General features: G+C 40.9%; 1 protein-coding gene across 2 annotated transcripts in view; it reads right to left on the reverse strand.

Annotated features, from left to right (window-relative positions):
* Positions 1 to 17328, reverse strand: part of mtt (mangetout) — a 52417-nt gene that overhangs the window by 8684 nt on the left and 26405 nt on the right. The window contains exons 1-6 of one of the 2 annotated variants that reach the window (XM_044395807.2): positions 9607 to 10774; positions 7353 to 7495; positions 4165 to 4335; positions 2941 to 3085; positions 546 to 688; positions 76 to 184 (exon numbers count right to left, since the gene is read on the reverse strand). In XM_044395807.2, coding sequence (XP_044251742.2) covers positions 76 to 184; positions 546 to 688; positions 2941 to 3085; positions 4165 to 4335; positions 7353 to 7495; positions 9607 to 10543 — 1648 coding nt within the window. In that variant the 5' untranslated portion in view covers positions 10544 to 10774. Of the gene's footprint in view, positions 1 to 75; positions 185 to 545; positions 689 to 2940; positions 3086 to 4164; positions 4336 to 7352; positions 7496 to 9606; positions 10775 to 17328 lie in introns of those variants that run through there. The other variant, XM_070212606.1, reaches the window with a different exon arrangement.

The following is a 17328-nucleotide window of genomic DNA, read 5'->3' on the forward strand; positions in this document are numbered from 1 at the left end:
TAATTTTCAGAAATCATTCTTTGCAATAAATGCTTAAATTCCGCCTGAAAAAAATGTATTGGTAAATCCACTTACCCACAAACCAGGGATTTCGCTGGTTGTTCTCCACCGTCAGACCGAGGAAGTACTCCTCGAAACCGCGCACTGGATTCGCCTGCGGCTGCACAGACAGCGTGCCTTCCACCTGTTGATGACACCGAGCCGCACATGGCGTATACTTAATGAGCTTGATCTCAATGGAGGGCCAACTCTGGGCTTGAAAGGTTTTGACAAATTAATTAGCCCCACACAGACGCACGCACGATTAATTTAAATGAAACCATAATTCATCATAGGAAAAGGCGTGCGAAAGTATTCTCACTGTCGCCATCACTTATACTTTTTTTTCGGATCCCATAAAACCGGGTTAGGCCCACGTAAATGCGTGTGTGTGACCAAAATCCTTTGATCATTAATCAAACCTCATTGCTACGCCCATTTAGACTCATAATTTCCGGCCGACAGAAAGTGGCCCGTCATCCGGACTGACGAAATAGTTCACTCACCTCCGGCTCGTAGTCGTCCGATACCAAGTTCCGGGCACTCCAGCCATCCGATCCGATCCAGGAGAAGGAGCCAGTTGCATTCGCCCGCCGCACCGCCCGCATCACTTGCCGCACCTCCTGATCCGAACCGAAGATAATGGCCCCTGGGTGGCGGCGGATTGAAAGGATGCGAAAGGAGGAAAGGCAGAAATTAATTTTAATTGCAATCAATACTGAATAAGCGGCTTTATTGCGGAAAAGAAAACAATCTGCAGCTGCCAACTGCTCTTGTGTTTTCCTTTTCGAGGGTTCCCCCTTCCATGGGGACTTTAAGTGCTCTTACAACATTAAATGACAGAGCGAAATAATTATGAATATTTATCTTGCTCTATATGGATATTCTCTTTTTTATTTCAATATTTTTCAGGAGTATTTACGTGTAAAGGAGCACAATATCCAGTCCAGAAAACTGACTTCATTTCATTGAATATTTTATAAGCCCTGGCGACCGATTGCCAGCGAAAAGGCAGTTCGCTTCAATTTGCAAGAAAAACAATGTTTTAATTGGATTCAAAAGTCAATATGACCACAAAAAATATTGAAATATCAATGACGAGGTGGCATAGCAAGGCAAACAAAATTCCCAGTGCCTATTTGCCAAAGCCGACTCTTAAATAATTCGGATTCGTCATTGTAATTCCTTGGGTCCTGGAGTTTTGGTTAGTATTCCCTGCTTCGGTTTTGACAGAATTAAAGCTTTTTGTTCGATGAGCTGCCGCTGTCACTTCTTATCGGCCTGCCCAGGAGGACTCTTTGTCTTGGCAATAATTTTTTTGCCCCTTCAACATGTCCTCGTATCGATTTGCCACTGCTGCTCCGACTACTTGAAGTAAAAGGAAACTTAATCAAAGGCAGCGGCGGCAACAACGGGAAAACTTGTCGATACTTTTCTGAAGTGAAGGATATTTTCCTTAGATTTTCACTTTGCCTTAGATTTCCACTCAAGCGGCTCCTTTGTCGGCCTGTGTATACTAGTCAAGTACCCTGGATACGCTGAGCAGGGATATCAATTTTAATTTAAGAGCCCACTCTGCAGGATATTTATGCAGATTAAGGGGGAAACTTTAAAGCCATGTACTGGGTATAATCGCATCGGCTTGGCACAACTGCGATAAAAAGGGAAATCATGTCGACTCCCCCCACTTTTCACTTTCCATTTGCCTTTGCCCCCAAAAGTGACATGTGTGGGGATCCGAACAAGCGCAAAGTTCACCCCCGACGGCAGTTACGAATCCGGAAGAGCATCATTTTTCAGAGACCCAACTCGGATCCTAAACGCGAGCCCTAACCCGAAACCGACCCCTCGATATGCAAAATTAAACAACTGATGCCAGAGAAAATACTTTGTCAAATTGATTAATCGTTGCGAGCGAGCGCACTGTAAACGGCGTCAAATCACAAATCACAATAAATAATGATGGTTGCCGAACCCTTTTCTCGGGTGGGCGGCTGCTTTACGACTCCTGATGGCACATTTATGTAAATCAAAAATTGTTTGCCAGACAAAAGTCAATTGTTATTGGTCGGCCCCCGTGTGCTTTTTATTGGCAGCCACGACCCGGCTCCCCCACACCTTAATGGTATGCGCCCAGGGTTTAGGCGGTAATTATTTTTAATATATTTCTTTACAGCTGCTGCAACTGGCAGTTGATTAATATTTGACAGGGGAATGCGAAACAAGTTAAAAGTTAAATTGATAGACATTTATTTTTTATTTATCTCGCTCCTCAGTGCGTATGATTGACGTAGATTGGGGCAATGCAGTGTGGCAAACATCGTTTTCATTTGAAAAATCGTTTCGATAAATTTGAATTTTTGCCTGCTCCCTCTGGATTTTTTAATTGCGTTGCCATGTCAGACGGGCAGTGTCATTCATCTGGCTTCATGGATGTCAAGTATATTTTTCTACACGGACACAGGGCTTCACTTTTGGCCATAACAAATATACACGTTTTTCCGCCACTACAATATTGCCGTATCAGTTTGTCCACTTTTGGCCGGCTATCTCTCAATTTATTTGCAAATAACTTTTTTGTTTGCTTTGTTTTGAACTTTTTAATTTCCCCCTAGGACAGATGAAACAACGGCGGAATAGCGTGGGAGGTTTTAAAATATTTTCATTTAATTTGTGCAATTTCCGTCCCTTTCCCCTCCAAAAACCCTAGAATAGTTCGCGACTCCGGATCGCATTCATTTGGCAGGCGTTGCGAAACGTTTTTCCTTTCGCATTCGCAGAGGCGCCATTCTTTTGACATTTTCATTTTAAATTGCATTTTAACTGGCAGTCTGCAGTCGCTTTTCCGCTCTGAAATTTACTTTACTCTTCGCCACCTCTCCAGTTTTCCCAGCTACATACCTCGGGCCCGCGGCTTCGTCAGCAGCTTCTGCACTATATTATCGTACGCGATGTCCTCGGCCACTCCCGAATCCTTTACCAACTTCTCCTTGATGGCAATACAAATGTTATGGCGTGCCAGCAGCTCCTCCAGCTCCTCGAAAGCCTGTTTGGGGAGTAGAGAAACAATTGCAATGTTGTGTAAGCAATAAAAACGCATGTGATGGGAATGGTAAAATTTTGTACGCAGGTAAGAGTACTATGTAGGCACTTAAAATGTATTCCGTTGACACAGTAATCGCTCGAGAATGCAAATGCTCGACAGAGTGTAATTCCGCTTTTTTAAGGGTGCTAAATTTCCTTCTAAAGATTTTACATTTTTATACCCGTTACTCGTAGAGTAAAAGGGTATATTAGATTCGTGCAAAAGTATGTAACAGGTAGAAGGAAGCGTTTCCGACCCTATAAACTATATATATTCTTGATCAGGATCACTAGCCGAGTCGATCTAGCCATGTCCGTCTGTCCGTCTGTCCGTCTGTCCGTCTGTCCGTCTGTCCGTCTGTCCGTCTGTCTGTCCGTCTGTCCGTCTGTCTGTCTGTATGAACGCTGAGATCTCGGAAACTATTAAAGCTAGAAGATTGACATTTTGCATGCAGATTCTAGGAGTTCCTACGCAGCGCAAGTTTGTTTTAAAAGGGTGCCACGCCCCCTCTAACGCCCACAAACGCTTACATAGGATTTGAAAAATTTCAATATTTCGGAAAAGTAAAAATGCAGTTTTATTGTGTTTATGAATACCTATCGAAATGTAGAAGAAATTTTTTAAATCGAACCATTCGTTAAAAAGTTACGGCGGATCAAAGTCCCTTTAGCTGAGTAACGGGTATCTGATAGTCGGGGCACCCGACTATAGCGTTCTCTCTTGTTTCTTCTTAATTTCACACATATTTCGTGCTGAATAAATCGAATAGATTTAAGGCTTAAATTTTTATATATAGATTTACTTAAATATACCTTAAATTTATCGAAGCCGATATTTAATTAAATATTTTTTTCAGTAATGTAATTACTATCGATTTTTTTTTAAATTTTTACTTTTATTAAGAAGATCTAGTTTGTAATATTGCAATTATAAAGTCAAAAGAAGCTTTAAAGCAGTAGAAAACCAAACTCAGTAGTAAACACATGATTTATCCACCCCCACTCCACCTTCATAGCAATTTTCATTGACTGAGTACCCACCTTGATGCCATAATTGCTCTCCTCGTAGATAATCGAGACGTAGCTCCAACCCATCCGCTTAACAATCTCCACCATGGCCTTCACCTGGTAGTGATCCGAGGGAATCGTGCGGGAGAAGTACTCGAATCGCTGTTTGTTGCTAAGCTCGGGGCTCGTGGAGAAGTAGGACACCTGGAAAAATAAGGGGAGCGGATTACCATATGGTACGAAAATGTTTTTGCTTGAAAAGCCATAGAATTGACTTTGAAAAGTGCGAGCATGTTATTATACCCGTTACTCGTAGAGTAAAAGGGTATATTGTATTCGTGCAAAAGTATGTAACAGCTAGAAGGAAGCGTTTCCGACCCCATAAAGTATATATATTCTTGATCAGGATCACTAGCCGAGTCGATCTAGCCATGTCCGTCTGTCCGTCTGTCTGTCTGTCTGTCTGTCTGTCCGTATGAACGCTGAGATCTCGGAAACTATAAAAGCTAGAAGATTGGCATTTTGCATGAATATTCTAGGAGCTCCTACGCAGCGCAAGTTTGTTTCAAAAAGGTGCCACGCCCCCTATAACGCCCACAAGCCCCCTTTAACGCCCACAGTTTTGAAGCTATTATGAAAATAGTAACTGATATGTATTCGCTTCGTCATACCTATCGATTGGCCAAGTAAAAGATTGCCACGCCCACTCTAACGCCCACAAACCCAATAAACGCTTAAGCCTGGCCAGCGCCTACATTTCCGCCTTTCATGACCAGTAGTACCAATATCTGGCGGTAGATGGCGCAATACAATATACACTAGCGCCATCTAGGAAATGGCATTGGAAAAAATCTGCCTTTTTTTCTGTGGTCACTCTAATTCACAATATGTTAATGCAAATTTTAAATTATTTGAAATGGGGCGCGCATTTTGTCTCTTTTTGCTCGTATACGTTTTTCACAAGTGCATTCACCTGCGCTAGAGAGAGACGGAAGATGTGCTAGGCAGAATTGAAAATTCTAGAAAGCCTCTTCGAGAAAGAGATCCCTGGGTAAAAATCGAGCGGCGAAAAACATATAAGAAGGCATATTTCTATTAAGTTGTTTAGCTGAGTAACGGGTATCTAATAGTCGAGGCACTCGACTATAGCGTTCTCTCTTGTTTTTATGTTGCAACCATTTTCACTTTAAGGTTTCAACATTTAATTCTCACTTTTTTCCACACTAGCTTTTGGATGTCTGTTTTGCAAACACTTTCGTAAGCTTCTTTCCCAGCTTTTGGCATTCATATTTTCCCCCTCTTAAGCTCCCTTCGAAAAACCACAAACAATGCAGAAGTCGAAAGAAAACATCAGATGGTATTACTTTGCAAAATCTGCTGCCGAGGATGCAGCAGCAAAAGGCCAACTGTGGTAACCTGGCCAAAGTCCGGAAACCAATTTCACGCACAAATTATCCCTTCGTTTGCAATCGATATAAATATGTGCAGTCTTAGAGCAAAGACGTGGGCGGTGAGACAAGTCAAGTGCAAGTGTTTAATGAACTACTTGGTTTCACATTAAGTGTCATTACCATTAGTACTTCGTAAGTGCTCTTTAACTTGTCACGCATGGCAAAGGGAAGGCAATGGGGGCTAATTGGCTAATTGGCTTACAAAAGGTTAATTGAAACCTGACAATTCTATTTTACATTTCTGATCCAATTGAGCAAAAGTCAATTGCAATCAATAAAGGAGCAAAAAGCACCAATATTAAATATCAATCATTTTAAGTTAATAAATCATTTCTATAGAAAAATATACTTTAATTTAAAATTAAAAAAGCAATTAAAAACAAAATGCAATTTATAAAACAATAAGTTTCTGGAATCTCTAAGACTTTGTAATTTATTAAAAAATCATTTTATTCCATCAAAAAAGCAATTTCCGAAGCAAGTTAAATTCACCTTCATTGCTTAGTTAAAGCACCTAAAATACTATTCTTAAGATTTGGATACAAGATTAAATATTGCATATGCAAATATGCTTAACTAAATTTCAGACATGTCATGTGTACTTCGTCCTTCGTCCTTGCCTACATATCGCATTGCAGCCAATTTCCGCTGAGCCTAAATGGAACTCACTAAGTCGCCATCGAGCAGCCATTTCAATTGCAGAACACACACAATTTGCTGGAAAGTCCTGTTTATGCGAAGTCTGCCGAGAGAGTCCTCGCGTACAAACCAAATGCAATCAAATGTTTATAGCTGATTTATGAGCTCTTTTCGGAACGATAGTCGGGCCTGCATAAAACGGCTGCTGCTCCGTCGACTGCCACTTCGTGTGCGTTTAATGGCATCTAGTATGGTCATACATATAGAATTGGGATACGGCAGTCAGGCAGTTGGCTACTTAGTTATTGTCGCGTATTGACTTTCGGCTCCAGCTCACGTAGTTGGAGCAACACCACCGGCCACTCAATCTCCTTCAACTTCCAGCACGTGATTCATGCAGGCACTCGAAAAATGTTATTTTGTTTCTGAACGAGAATTAATACGAGTTTCTGGCAATACTCACTTCTTTTTTTGATATAAAGTACACCCAGAAAAAGGAAGCTAAATAAAACGGGTATCGAGTTTTTAAGTTGCGAAATATTTGCAATTTATCTGATGATGGTGAATTTAAATAAATCCAATTTTCATATATATAGACATTAAAATCTTACTAAAACGAATAAAACCATTTCGTTCTTATCTTTCTTAATATATTTCTTTGCTCGGAGTAGTTAGGAAAATTCTGTGGAAAAATAAAAGTAACTAAATATTTGGTGTACATAAACAGTTCATATTTCTGAGTGTCTTTGATTCGAAAAAAAACACAATTTTCCCCCCGAGTCTTTTGCTAGCCTGTCCGACCATATTTCTTTGCAACTGCTGCACTTTGTTCCTCTCGTTGGCCTGCAAGATTCGACTAATTTAGTCGCACGTGCAGACACTTAAGAATCGGTAAAGCCAACCCAAAGTCCTGACGGCCATTACAACAGTTACCATGTGGCTTCTGGGAAATTTTAATTACGGAATAGAGGAAACTTCTGTTGGCCAAACTAATACACATGTGTACATGTAGCTGCGACCATAAAGCAAAATGTGAACCAAAAACCAAAAGGACTTCTTTTCTGTGCCATGACCTTTTGACTTCGTGCACACAAAGTACCACAGTTAGGACATCAAACAATAGAAACTCACCTGGGGTATTCGGAATAACCGCAGTAAATTGGCAACTTGAATAGATGTGACCGAGGAGGCGGCGCCAACCACCCCCGAGATGACCTTCCGCACTTGCGTCTTGTTGCAATGATATTCGGCGTCGTCAATGTTGCTGATGGATCCTGAAAATATATATGAACGAGGAGAAGGCGTTTAGAGAAATATGCCATTTGAAGTAATTTAAGTTTTAATTGTTCTGTAAAACGTGAATTTCGCCAAAATTCCCCTTGTTTATATGAATTTAAATTGTTGTTTGTTTTTCACGTGAAATCCGGAGATTTACGCTCGGTGAGGCCTTTTCATTTAATTCCGGTATTACATTGATAGCTGCTTTACGCAGTAAATTAGAATAATCATTTGGGAAAATATTTTATTCAGGTCTTCCTCACGTTTTTCCACGTACGAAATATTAAAAATTCATGGAAATAAATTATTGATGTTTGTTTATAGTTGCTTATGTGCGTACCTTGTGTTGTACCTTGATTGGTCAAAGAATTATTGAATTCAACTTTAAATGCAATGGAAATATGAATTTTAATGTAATTTATCAAGGTTATTTCTAATACAGTGTTTGCATTAAATAGGTATATTTTTAAAGTTAAATTTGAACCGTAATTATCGACTTACCCATTTGCTAAATAATTTTCCTTACCAACTTTAGCGATATAAACACTTTACCCAAGAATTAACCAACTTTCCAAATTGGTGGGCGATTTGCCACGCCCACTATTATCAAGTGTAGCCAGCTGCTGTGCTTAAGTACAAATTAATTAACTCTCCGACTAAGATAGTGGCTTGATTTTGCCCACACAATCGATGCCTAACTAGATTATTATTAGCCGAAGTGGGGTGTCTGTACAGTGTGTGGGTACAGTGTGGCGTAGCTAAGAGCATCGGCATAGTTTACGGCCTGCCTAATCCTGTCAATATAATTCAGTGACTTGGAAAATTATATTTTTCATACGTCATACGCAACAAAGACGGGTACAGGGATGGACAGAGAGAAAGGGGGAATGAGGGAAAGAGACAGAGACGCGCACCGCACGTCGCTCAAATAAATCCTAGCCGCGCACATAAATAATGAAATTATGGAGATTAGAAAGTGTTCAGGGACGATGACAAGGATGCTGGATGCTCTGGGCCCAATTGATTATGGATCGTTGGCTGTGTGTGCCGGCCTGAGTGTGTGCGCCTCTTTGTTTGGCCCGATAAAAGTAATAAGCGGCATTTTATGTGTCCTTGATCTTCCCTCGCTGCTCCTCCGACAAGGCAATCTCAATAATCCACGCCGTTTTGTCTTAAGGGAATTATGCATATTTAGTTGCCCAGAGAGCTTCAGTCTCCCGCCAGGAAATCCCATAATTTATTTATTAATTTAGTTTATTAATGAAATCTTTGACGCAGTTCTCTGCTCTGCGTGTGGATATTGTTGTTGAAGTGGAAAATACACATTTCATACTAAGCTGAGGTAGCCTTTTTCTCCGAGGCAAGCTCTCACATAACACAAATCCCAGAGATACCGCTATTTAATTTGGCTGAATAAATTTGTAAACAGTTTTCGCTCGCAGCTCCCACAACAAAACGACTGCGGTAATTCAACTGCAACTGAAACTACTTTTACTCGCAATGAAATCAACATAAGTTCAGAACCAGAGGTACACAAAATTTGCATATAAATACGAGAATAAACCGAGGCTGCATTGCAAGTACGCTGAAAGGCAGAGCAACATAGTTTCCACACAAAACAATTTTTATTCATTTTGATTGCTGCAATTTTTATTAAAATAGGTATCAAAATATCAGAAAAAATTTGGATGCTAGCTTAGGGAAACCAAAAATGAATAAAATAATTAAATTTTAATAAAATAGATTGGTTAGGTACTTGTTTTAAAAATAGCACTAGAATTGGACATCTTTTACCCGATTGTTTCTATGGTAGGGTATAGGATATATTTAGAAAACAATGTGACCTTAATAATAAATGAAAGAAATATGATAAGTTTTCGAATAGATCTGGATATGGATCCATTTTTCATACGGCAGTGATTGGATTGGCAATAATTTTAATCAGGGAATTATTTCCTAAGCATTGATAATGTTTTAAAAAGTTTAAAAATATGGTTTTAAGGGTGTCCATTGACTTTTAAATTAATGTTGACGTTTGTTTATTATATTATTATTTATCACATATTTTCCGTATTTTTTTCTGGGTGCACCCGCCTCAAGTGCTTACCTTTGATAAAATCCACGGCCATTTCCAGGCCGTACGAGTCCTTATCGCAGTCGTCCAGGATGTGGGCGCCCAGGGTGATGTTTGGCAGCAGCTGCTCCCGGTTGATCCTGTCGATGGTGAAGAGCATGGCCTCCAGGGCTTGGATGCCGCCCTGCGGCATGATGGGTCCGCAGGTGATGCTGTCCTCGCGCGAGTGGACCATCATCAGGCCGCCCAGGATGACGTCGCCCTCCACAATGGCCTCCCGCTTGACGGGCCAGTGTCTCTGCGGCTGGCTCCCATACAGCAGTCGATCGTTCTGGAAGCTCAGCGAATCGGGCAGGGATCTGAGGTACTTGCCACTTCCGTCCGCCGAGATGAGCGGCAGCATCAGGTTCACCTTGTTCAGCGGCAGGTGGCGGCCGCGATGGCGACCGGAGCGCGGAGAGGCCAGGTCAATATTAGCATACCGCTGGTAGTCCTCCAGGTCGAAAGGTTCGTCGTCCGACAGGCCTCCATTAGCCCGAGATGGGTGCCTGCCATCCGAGGGCGATGGATCATCGCTGGGGTAATCCGGCGACTGCAGGTGATTCAGGTGTTTCAGGTGATTCGGGTGATTCACATTCACCCACTGACGCCAGTGTTTTCCCAGCTGCTGCTGCCGCTGCTCCCGCTCGAGAATCTCGTAATGGCTCTGTCTGTGCTTCCGGCTTCCGTGCTTTCCCCGGTGGTGCTGACGATGATGGAGGTGCTCGCAGCCAGGATGATTGCTATTGCTGTGACTGCCACTGCGACTGTGATGATGACTGGGCGCCACCTCGTCGTCCTTCTCCTGCAGCTCAATGTCACCCACCACCACCTGGCTCTCGGCCTGCAGGATGTGACAGGTGGGCAGGACAACCAGGACCAGCAGCAAACAAATTTGCACGAACCATTTGCTGTCGCAGATTGTTTTCATATTGGCCTTGGCTACGGTTTAAACGTGATATATTTCTGTATTTGCTCGTCGCACTCTTCTATTTGAATGTGCGCGGATTTGGGTTGGATTTGGATATGTTTCGGATTAGCTCACAGTTCAATTGCTCATGGCGATATGTTGCACGCATTTTGGGCTTTGGTTTCGTTGGCTGCTCACAATTTATCGTTCTTTTTTCGCTTCTACATTTCGTCGTTTTCTGCATTGGCAAATGGGGGAATTTCCTATTTATTGTGATGCCGCAATAAATATTTTCAACTATTTTTCCGGTTCAGATTGTTTGAGTTTACAAAGTTATCGTTCACAAAGCTGTTATGTTAATATCTAATTTAAATAATTGGCGGGTTTAAGAGAAATGTCACAGCAAATTAAAATCATTGCACATTTATGTTTTTGACGGCTAAAACAATTTTAAATTGTTTTTATATTGGCTTTGTCATCTTTTAAAAATAATTGCTTACTTGACCTTTTTATCATTTAATTTGAATATTTTATTTTCCAACTTTTTGCTTAAACTTAAAAAAGTGTAAAGACTTTGACGAATGGGTTTCATTAAAATTTAACCAGATATTTTTCGAAGTCACCCGAAACTCCCAAAAGGTTTTTAGCCCCCAAAGCTTATAGCTGTCTACCCTCCCCGATTATTGGGCTACGTGGGCGTGGCCCATGGGCATTTGCCCATAAAAATGATTGCCCTGAGGTAAATTAAATTTGCATAAAATTTTACGCGCCGCCGCAAGACGGGGAAAATGCGAGTAAAATGCAAGAAATCCTTTGCCTTGGGTAGTGGAAAAAGAAGCGAAAAGTCGGTCTCGCCGGAGGGTTGCCAACGGTAATTAATCAAATTGTTGGCATCGTAATGAGCTTGTCGGTGGTCCCAGGCCCCTGATGTTTGTCACCCGCCCATCTTGCCCCGCCCCACTAATCAACAAACGCGTTAACGCCACTTTAGACGGGGCCTGCAGTTGGAGCTCACAAAATTACTTATCATCAGTATAATCAGCGGCATTATCAAGGTAACCCGGAATGACACCGGAGGTCTGTGGGTTAGTGGGTGCTTCGATGGGTGGTGGGCGGTGGGGGAAGGGCCTCCAGTCTGTCAATGTCGGGGTGTCGCAAACCACTCGGCTTGCAGCATCTGCGCCGCCGGCTTTCGGGACGCATCGAATAATGAGATTGCGTTGAACAAATGGTGCTTTCCTTTTTTATTGCACGTAATAGACACCGGAGGCTGCTTACACGCTCGTAATTTATTTTGATTACATTTGTCGTCCCTCTGTCAGTGTCTCATCCGACCATCGCTCTTCCCGCATTACGAGTTTGTCGGGTATATGTTTACCCAACTAAAGCTATCGGCAATTAATCCGGAAACATACAATCTTGATTAAGCCAATGAAACCAGTTTAGAGCATCTCCATTTTATTCTTCTTTGGAACTTTAACTGGATGAAATCAAAAGAATTTATAGAAAATAATCTGAAAGTGAAATCAAGAGTTTCTTATTTCTCTTTTCATGGTGTACAAAACTAGTTCTAAGAAAACCGCCAAGGCTGTTGGGTAATATGCATACTGATTTTCCTCGAATTAAAGAATTCTGAACTCGAACTACTTGAATCTGTAGTAAGGAATCTTTGCAGGATTTTTATCACTTTGGATATTTTATCCATTTTGAGTTTTCACTGAGGTTTATGCTCTAGGAAATTAAAATAATTTATTTTTTTTTACTTTGCATTTCATGGGGTAACAAACTAGTTCTGAGAAAACTACCAAGGTTGTTGGGTAATATGTATACTGATTTTCCTGGAATTATTAAATTATTAAATTCTTAGCTCGAAGTACTTGAGACTGTAGTAAGGAATCTTTTAGAGATTTTTCACATTATTCGAATCACTTTGATTACAGCGAAGGGCACGTATTTTTCCTTTCTCGCTTGAACATTTTTTGCATAACGAACACAGCCTCCGGCTGTCAGTGACACTTGTCTCAACGTGTTTTGTTGGACAATGTTCATAGCAAGGCATTACGAGGAGCGACCCAGCAACCCAACCCATGGAGTCCCAGGCAAGCCCTTCCGAACCCATTTCGTCTGGGCCAACTGAACCCAATCCCCCCGCCCACTCCGCTTTGTCATTGTCTTATTTTGCATTTTGTATGGGGGACTTTGATTTGATTGAGCATTTTGTTCGTTTGCCTTGTCCTTTTTCGCTGATTTGAATTTTCGTTAAATTTCGCTTTTTTGTCGCTGAAATATTTTATGTATATAATACCGGGCTGGCTTTAAGGACAGCAGACGATATCAATTTGCTGTCTCTTGCCATTCATTCTTTGTCGGTCTGTTGTGCAAATTGATTTCCATCGATAGGATTTACAGTGGCATAAAATTGACGATTCCGCCGAGTGTTCGCGCAAATTTGACCTTTACAGCGGAGTATGCATTACTCATCCATTAATAAAGGCAGAATTGAAAATGTATTTTAATACTTGAGTACTTCTTTTGCCTTTACATTTAGATTTCGATGGCCACTCGACGAAAAATATACTTGGATATACTCTTCAATGTGCAGTGTGCATGTTCAAGGGTATCAAAGCAAATATTTCAGTTATGTAAAGGGCAAATTAACGAGTGCACTCATTAAGGTATTGTTTCTGTTAGCTTGGGTACTTAATGGTTGCTTTTACACACTTTTTTCGGTTTCACAATTAAACTCTTGATTCATTTTCCTTCTTCAGGATAGTGAGAGGTGCTGTGTTTTCTTACACTTAATCCACCTTCATCCGCTTTAATTTCACATCTCATTTGCTGTCGTGCTCCTGACAGCCGCCGAATTGCGACATTTGCATAAATTCGTGGGCCAAACAATAAAGAAAATTTCACATCAAATAACATTCAATCACCTGCTACACACACCTGGGCATCCCGGGCTGCGGCTAATGTCCTGGCTGCAGGATCAGGCATTCAGTCGCCTTCAATTCGCCGGCAGGAGCACAGAATTAATAGTAACACATGTAGGAAAGGTAGGCTGCGCCCCTCGCTCCCCAAATATGAATAATTCGGGGAACGAGACATGCAAATGTCTAACATCTCCTCAGCCGTCGAGAGTTACAAATGTGAGTCTGTGATAAATTTCGTTGACACGCCAGAAACACGGAAAGTTGTCAGCCTGGGGAACGAGGGATCAGGTAGCTGGTAATCAGGACATTTCAAATTCCATATGCAGATATTGCCTCACCTACGCTCCACCGAGTTTGTGACAGTTGTGTGATTTCTTTTTTTTAATTTTATTATCGCGAAAATGTATTACGGGCAATAACCTTCAGCCCCAGAGCGGCGAGGCCCAAAGTTATGAAATTGGCCAAGTCTGCGGTGAATGATCAATCAGATGACTTCTAGCGGCCCATTTTATATTCACAGCACACAGCATGCACACAAACATAAAAATAGTACCCAAAAAAATGTAATAAAATGTTTTGCTGGCTTCATTATGGAACCAGAAGAAGTATAAGTCTTCAGAGCTTATAATACACTTTTTTTCGCCCTGTGTAGTCCAACAAATTCAATGGTTTGCCAAGGGTTTCCCTTTAATTTCGGTTCTGTTTGTCTGCGTGCTTGGATGGGATTATTAGAGGTCCCCGGGGGAAAAGCGCGTCAAACACATGAAATCAATTACATTTCTCTAATGTAGGCACAGCTGCCCTTTTCCATTCTCTCCGGTCCAGAAGGTACAGGGCTTTGCTCGATTTTCCGTAGACTCTTTTCCACTCAGGCGGGGCGAAATCTCAGGTATTTGCGAGCTAATAAAGTTTGCCTTAAAGTATTTGGCATAAAACTTTGCCTGCGTGGGCCCGGGTTATTTGTTTTGATATTAGTGGGTCCTAAGCATGCATGACATGCCCTCCATTTCCATCTGGCCTATTCATATTTGCTTAGTTCAGCTGTCTGGCAAGGAGTCCTCGTCCGCCAAAGACGAGTCCTTGCACGTGGCGTTCTGCGCATTGGTAAGCAATTTCCATGCTCGTATCAATAATTTCCTAGGTTTTATTGTTATTTGCGAGTATTTTTATGTATTTGCCAGGATTTAGCCAATGAATTAATTTAATTAATTGGCATATGCAATAACATTGCAATTTGATGCCCTTGAGTGTGAAAAACTTGTTTAATTGAAACACGCTTATGAAATAAATACAAAGGAACAAATTTAATTCAGCTTCCATGACAAATTTAACACAATAGTATGATAATAAAAAGCAATCAAATACCTTTCAAGGCGGTAAAAATCAAATAGTGGCACAAAGGAGCCGGAAATCAAACGGAGCCATTAAGTGAAATGTAGCGGAAGTTTCATATAAAAACGCAATTATCCTGCCACACACACACACTCGCTCGGAAAAGGAATGACAGGAAATCAACAGGCGATGCCATGTAGCAATTTAGCAGCAAATTGTTTTCTTCCACATGACAGTGGCAGGCAAACCTCAAACCTCAAGCTCAATCAAAAGCCATGCAGACCGGTGAGCAGGGGCAAATCAAACAGGAACCTGCTGAAAATGAATAGTTTGCCAACCAATCACCAAAGGTATTGTTCTGATCGCACAGAATTAAACTTAAATAAAAGTTGTAATACGAGAACGCTTTCCATTTCGCAGTAATTAAATTCAGCACGACAAATAAACGCATTAGGCTAAGTAAGTCAACTAAGTAACCGAAAGCTGCCGCAAAGTGAAAATTTTCATAATTAATTTTGAGCCTATCCACTCGCATTCCCATCTACGTCCCCCGGAATCCTCCCTCTGTCATGTTTAAGCTCACTTTGTCTAGGTAACAAAGAGCCGCTCACCTGCGGCTTTGGCCAAAGACCACGCCCCATGGCACTGCATACAGATACTGGCCGTGAATTATTTACGCCTATTCCACAGGAACCGCCATTAACCATTATACCATTATGCATAGCATACTTCGGGGTCTATTGCTCCAAAAAATTCGATTTGAATACCGGCTGGCATTCGGTCATTTAGCTAATTGAATTCCGTTACGCATTAATGGCAAACAGCCCATTGCGGTCAATGAGTTTTTCCTGAACAACGTGAATTTCACCCAGAATTTTAATAAAAGCACCGCTTAAATATTTAGAGGTGAGCAACAATTCTGCCATAAACAAAGTTATTTAATTTCAAAAATACAGAACTTTTAGCTTTTCATTTTAAATAAGTAAAATGAAATAGGAACGATTTGGTTAAAATTGTAGAGTTTCTAATTTTCGCCTGTTTACAAATAATTTTTATGATTTTTTCCGTAAATTGTGGAAGGCAACAAACAGATTCTGCTGCCCCTTGATTTGGCCTGGCACAATTCCATGTCACAGGCATGATGGCCTTCGGAATTCCTCTCCGCTTATCAGAGCAGTTCACACTTTCTGCTATAATTTTACCAGGATTGAGGAGTGCGGCGAACAGGACATCGTTTTCGCAAATGGCTGTGCACGACGCTGTAAATAATCCACACCATGTTTGCTTGCCACTTGGCAGGATCCAGATCCTTATGGCGACTGTGTAAGTGTAAATAAGTTCCTGTGCGCTGGCTGCTGGCTAACAGTCAATATCAGCAAACAGCCACGAGTGGCAGCAGGCAGCTGGCAAGGCCAATATTACACTATATTGGTTCGAAAATTGAATGGTGACGGGGGGCACAATACGCTGAAATGCACTCGGGCAAGTACAAATTTATTTGCCTATCAAGTGTTTATATTTATAAAGTGGTGTGGTGACAGGGAAGTCAACACACCTGAAATTTTATCCGGAAAATAAGAGAATTTTTTCCTAGAAGTTGACCCAAAAAATGTTTATCTTTAAGCCGCTGGACTGATAACCTATTTAGGTGTTTTATCTTCAAATCGTTTCCTTTATATAAAATGTCATTTAAATCCTAACTATTATCTGCATTTTTGTAATATTTTCTATATAAGTAGATTACCATATAACCATCTAAAACCCTTATTTTACAGAAAACTCCAATTATAATGAAATTTTTAGTAATTCATGCTAACTAATGTTGAACAAAAAACGATTTACTACACAAGTAGCAGTAACAAAAAAGCTAAAAATAAAACACAACAAAAATACATGTCCTGAAATTTGTAAAGAATTATAAATTAAATCGTCCTAACAAATTTATTTATTTAATACTGCAGTAAGCAATTTCTTTTCTATTTGTAGGAACTTTTTTTCTTCGTTGGAATTTCCTTTTGTTTCAAACCACACATGCAGCATGGCAAATAATAGAATTTTAACAACGAATGTAGTCGGAATTGCATTATGCTCTTTCCGCTTTTTAACTGCTAGTGACAGCTTATGGCATTTTTATGAGCTAAAAGACCACAGTGAGTATAATAGAAGTTGGACATGCTCGGCAGCATGGTAAAAGCCAAATTTGGCGCAGTTTTAATTTATGCTGCAGCCGGAGTTCCGTTTAAGGAAATTACAATTTGGCTGACGAATAATCGTTTACACGACTTACAGAGTCGGGCAAGCACTCCGATCTCTCCCATCTGCCCATGAATCACAAACAAATTGAGAATTTAAGAGCTCTCGACATGCAACAGGAAGCCAGAGAGGCGCCATGTGCAAAAAAGCTGCCACAAATGCAAATTGAAAACTGCACATGGTGCTAACAGTATTTTAGGGAGTTCACTGACCACAAGAGGCGTGGCTGTGAGCCAAACTATAATTAATCCGAGATAACACTTTGCTTAATACTCTGCTGGCCTACTTATG

The sequence above is a fragment of the Drosophila takahashii genome, chromosome 2R (assembly GCF_030179915.1).
Source record: "Drosophila takahashii strain IR98-3 E-12201 chromosome 2R, DtakHiC1v2, whole genome shotgun sequence".
Classification (NCBI taxonomy): domain Eukaryota; kingdom Metazoa; phylum Arthropoda; class Insecta; order Diptera; family Drosophilidae; genus Drosophila; species Drosophila takahashii.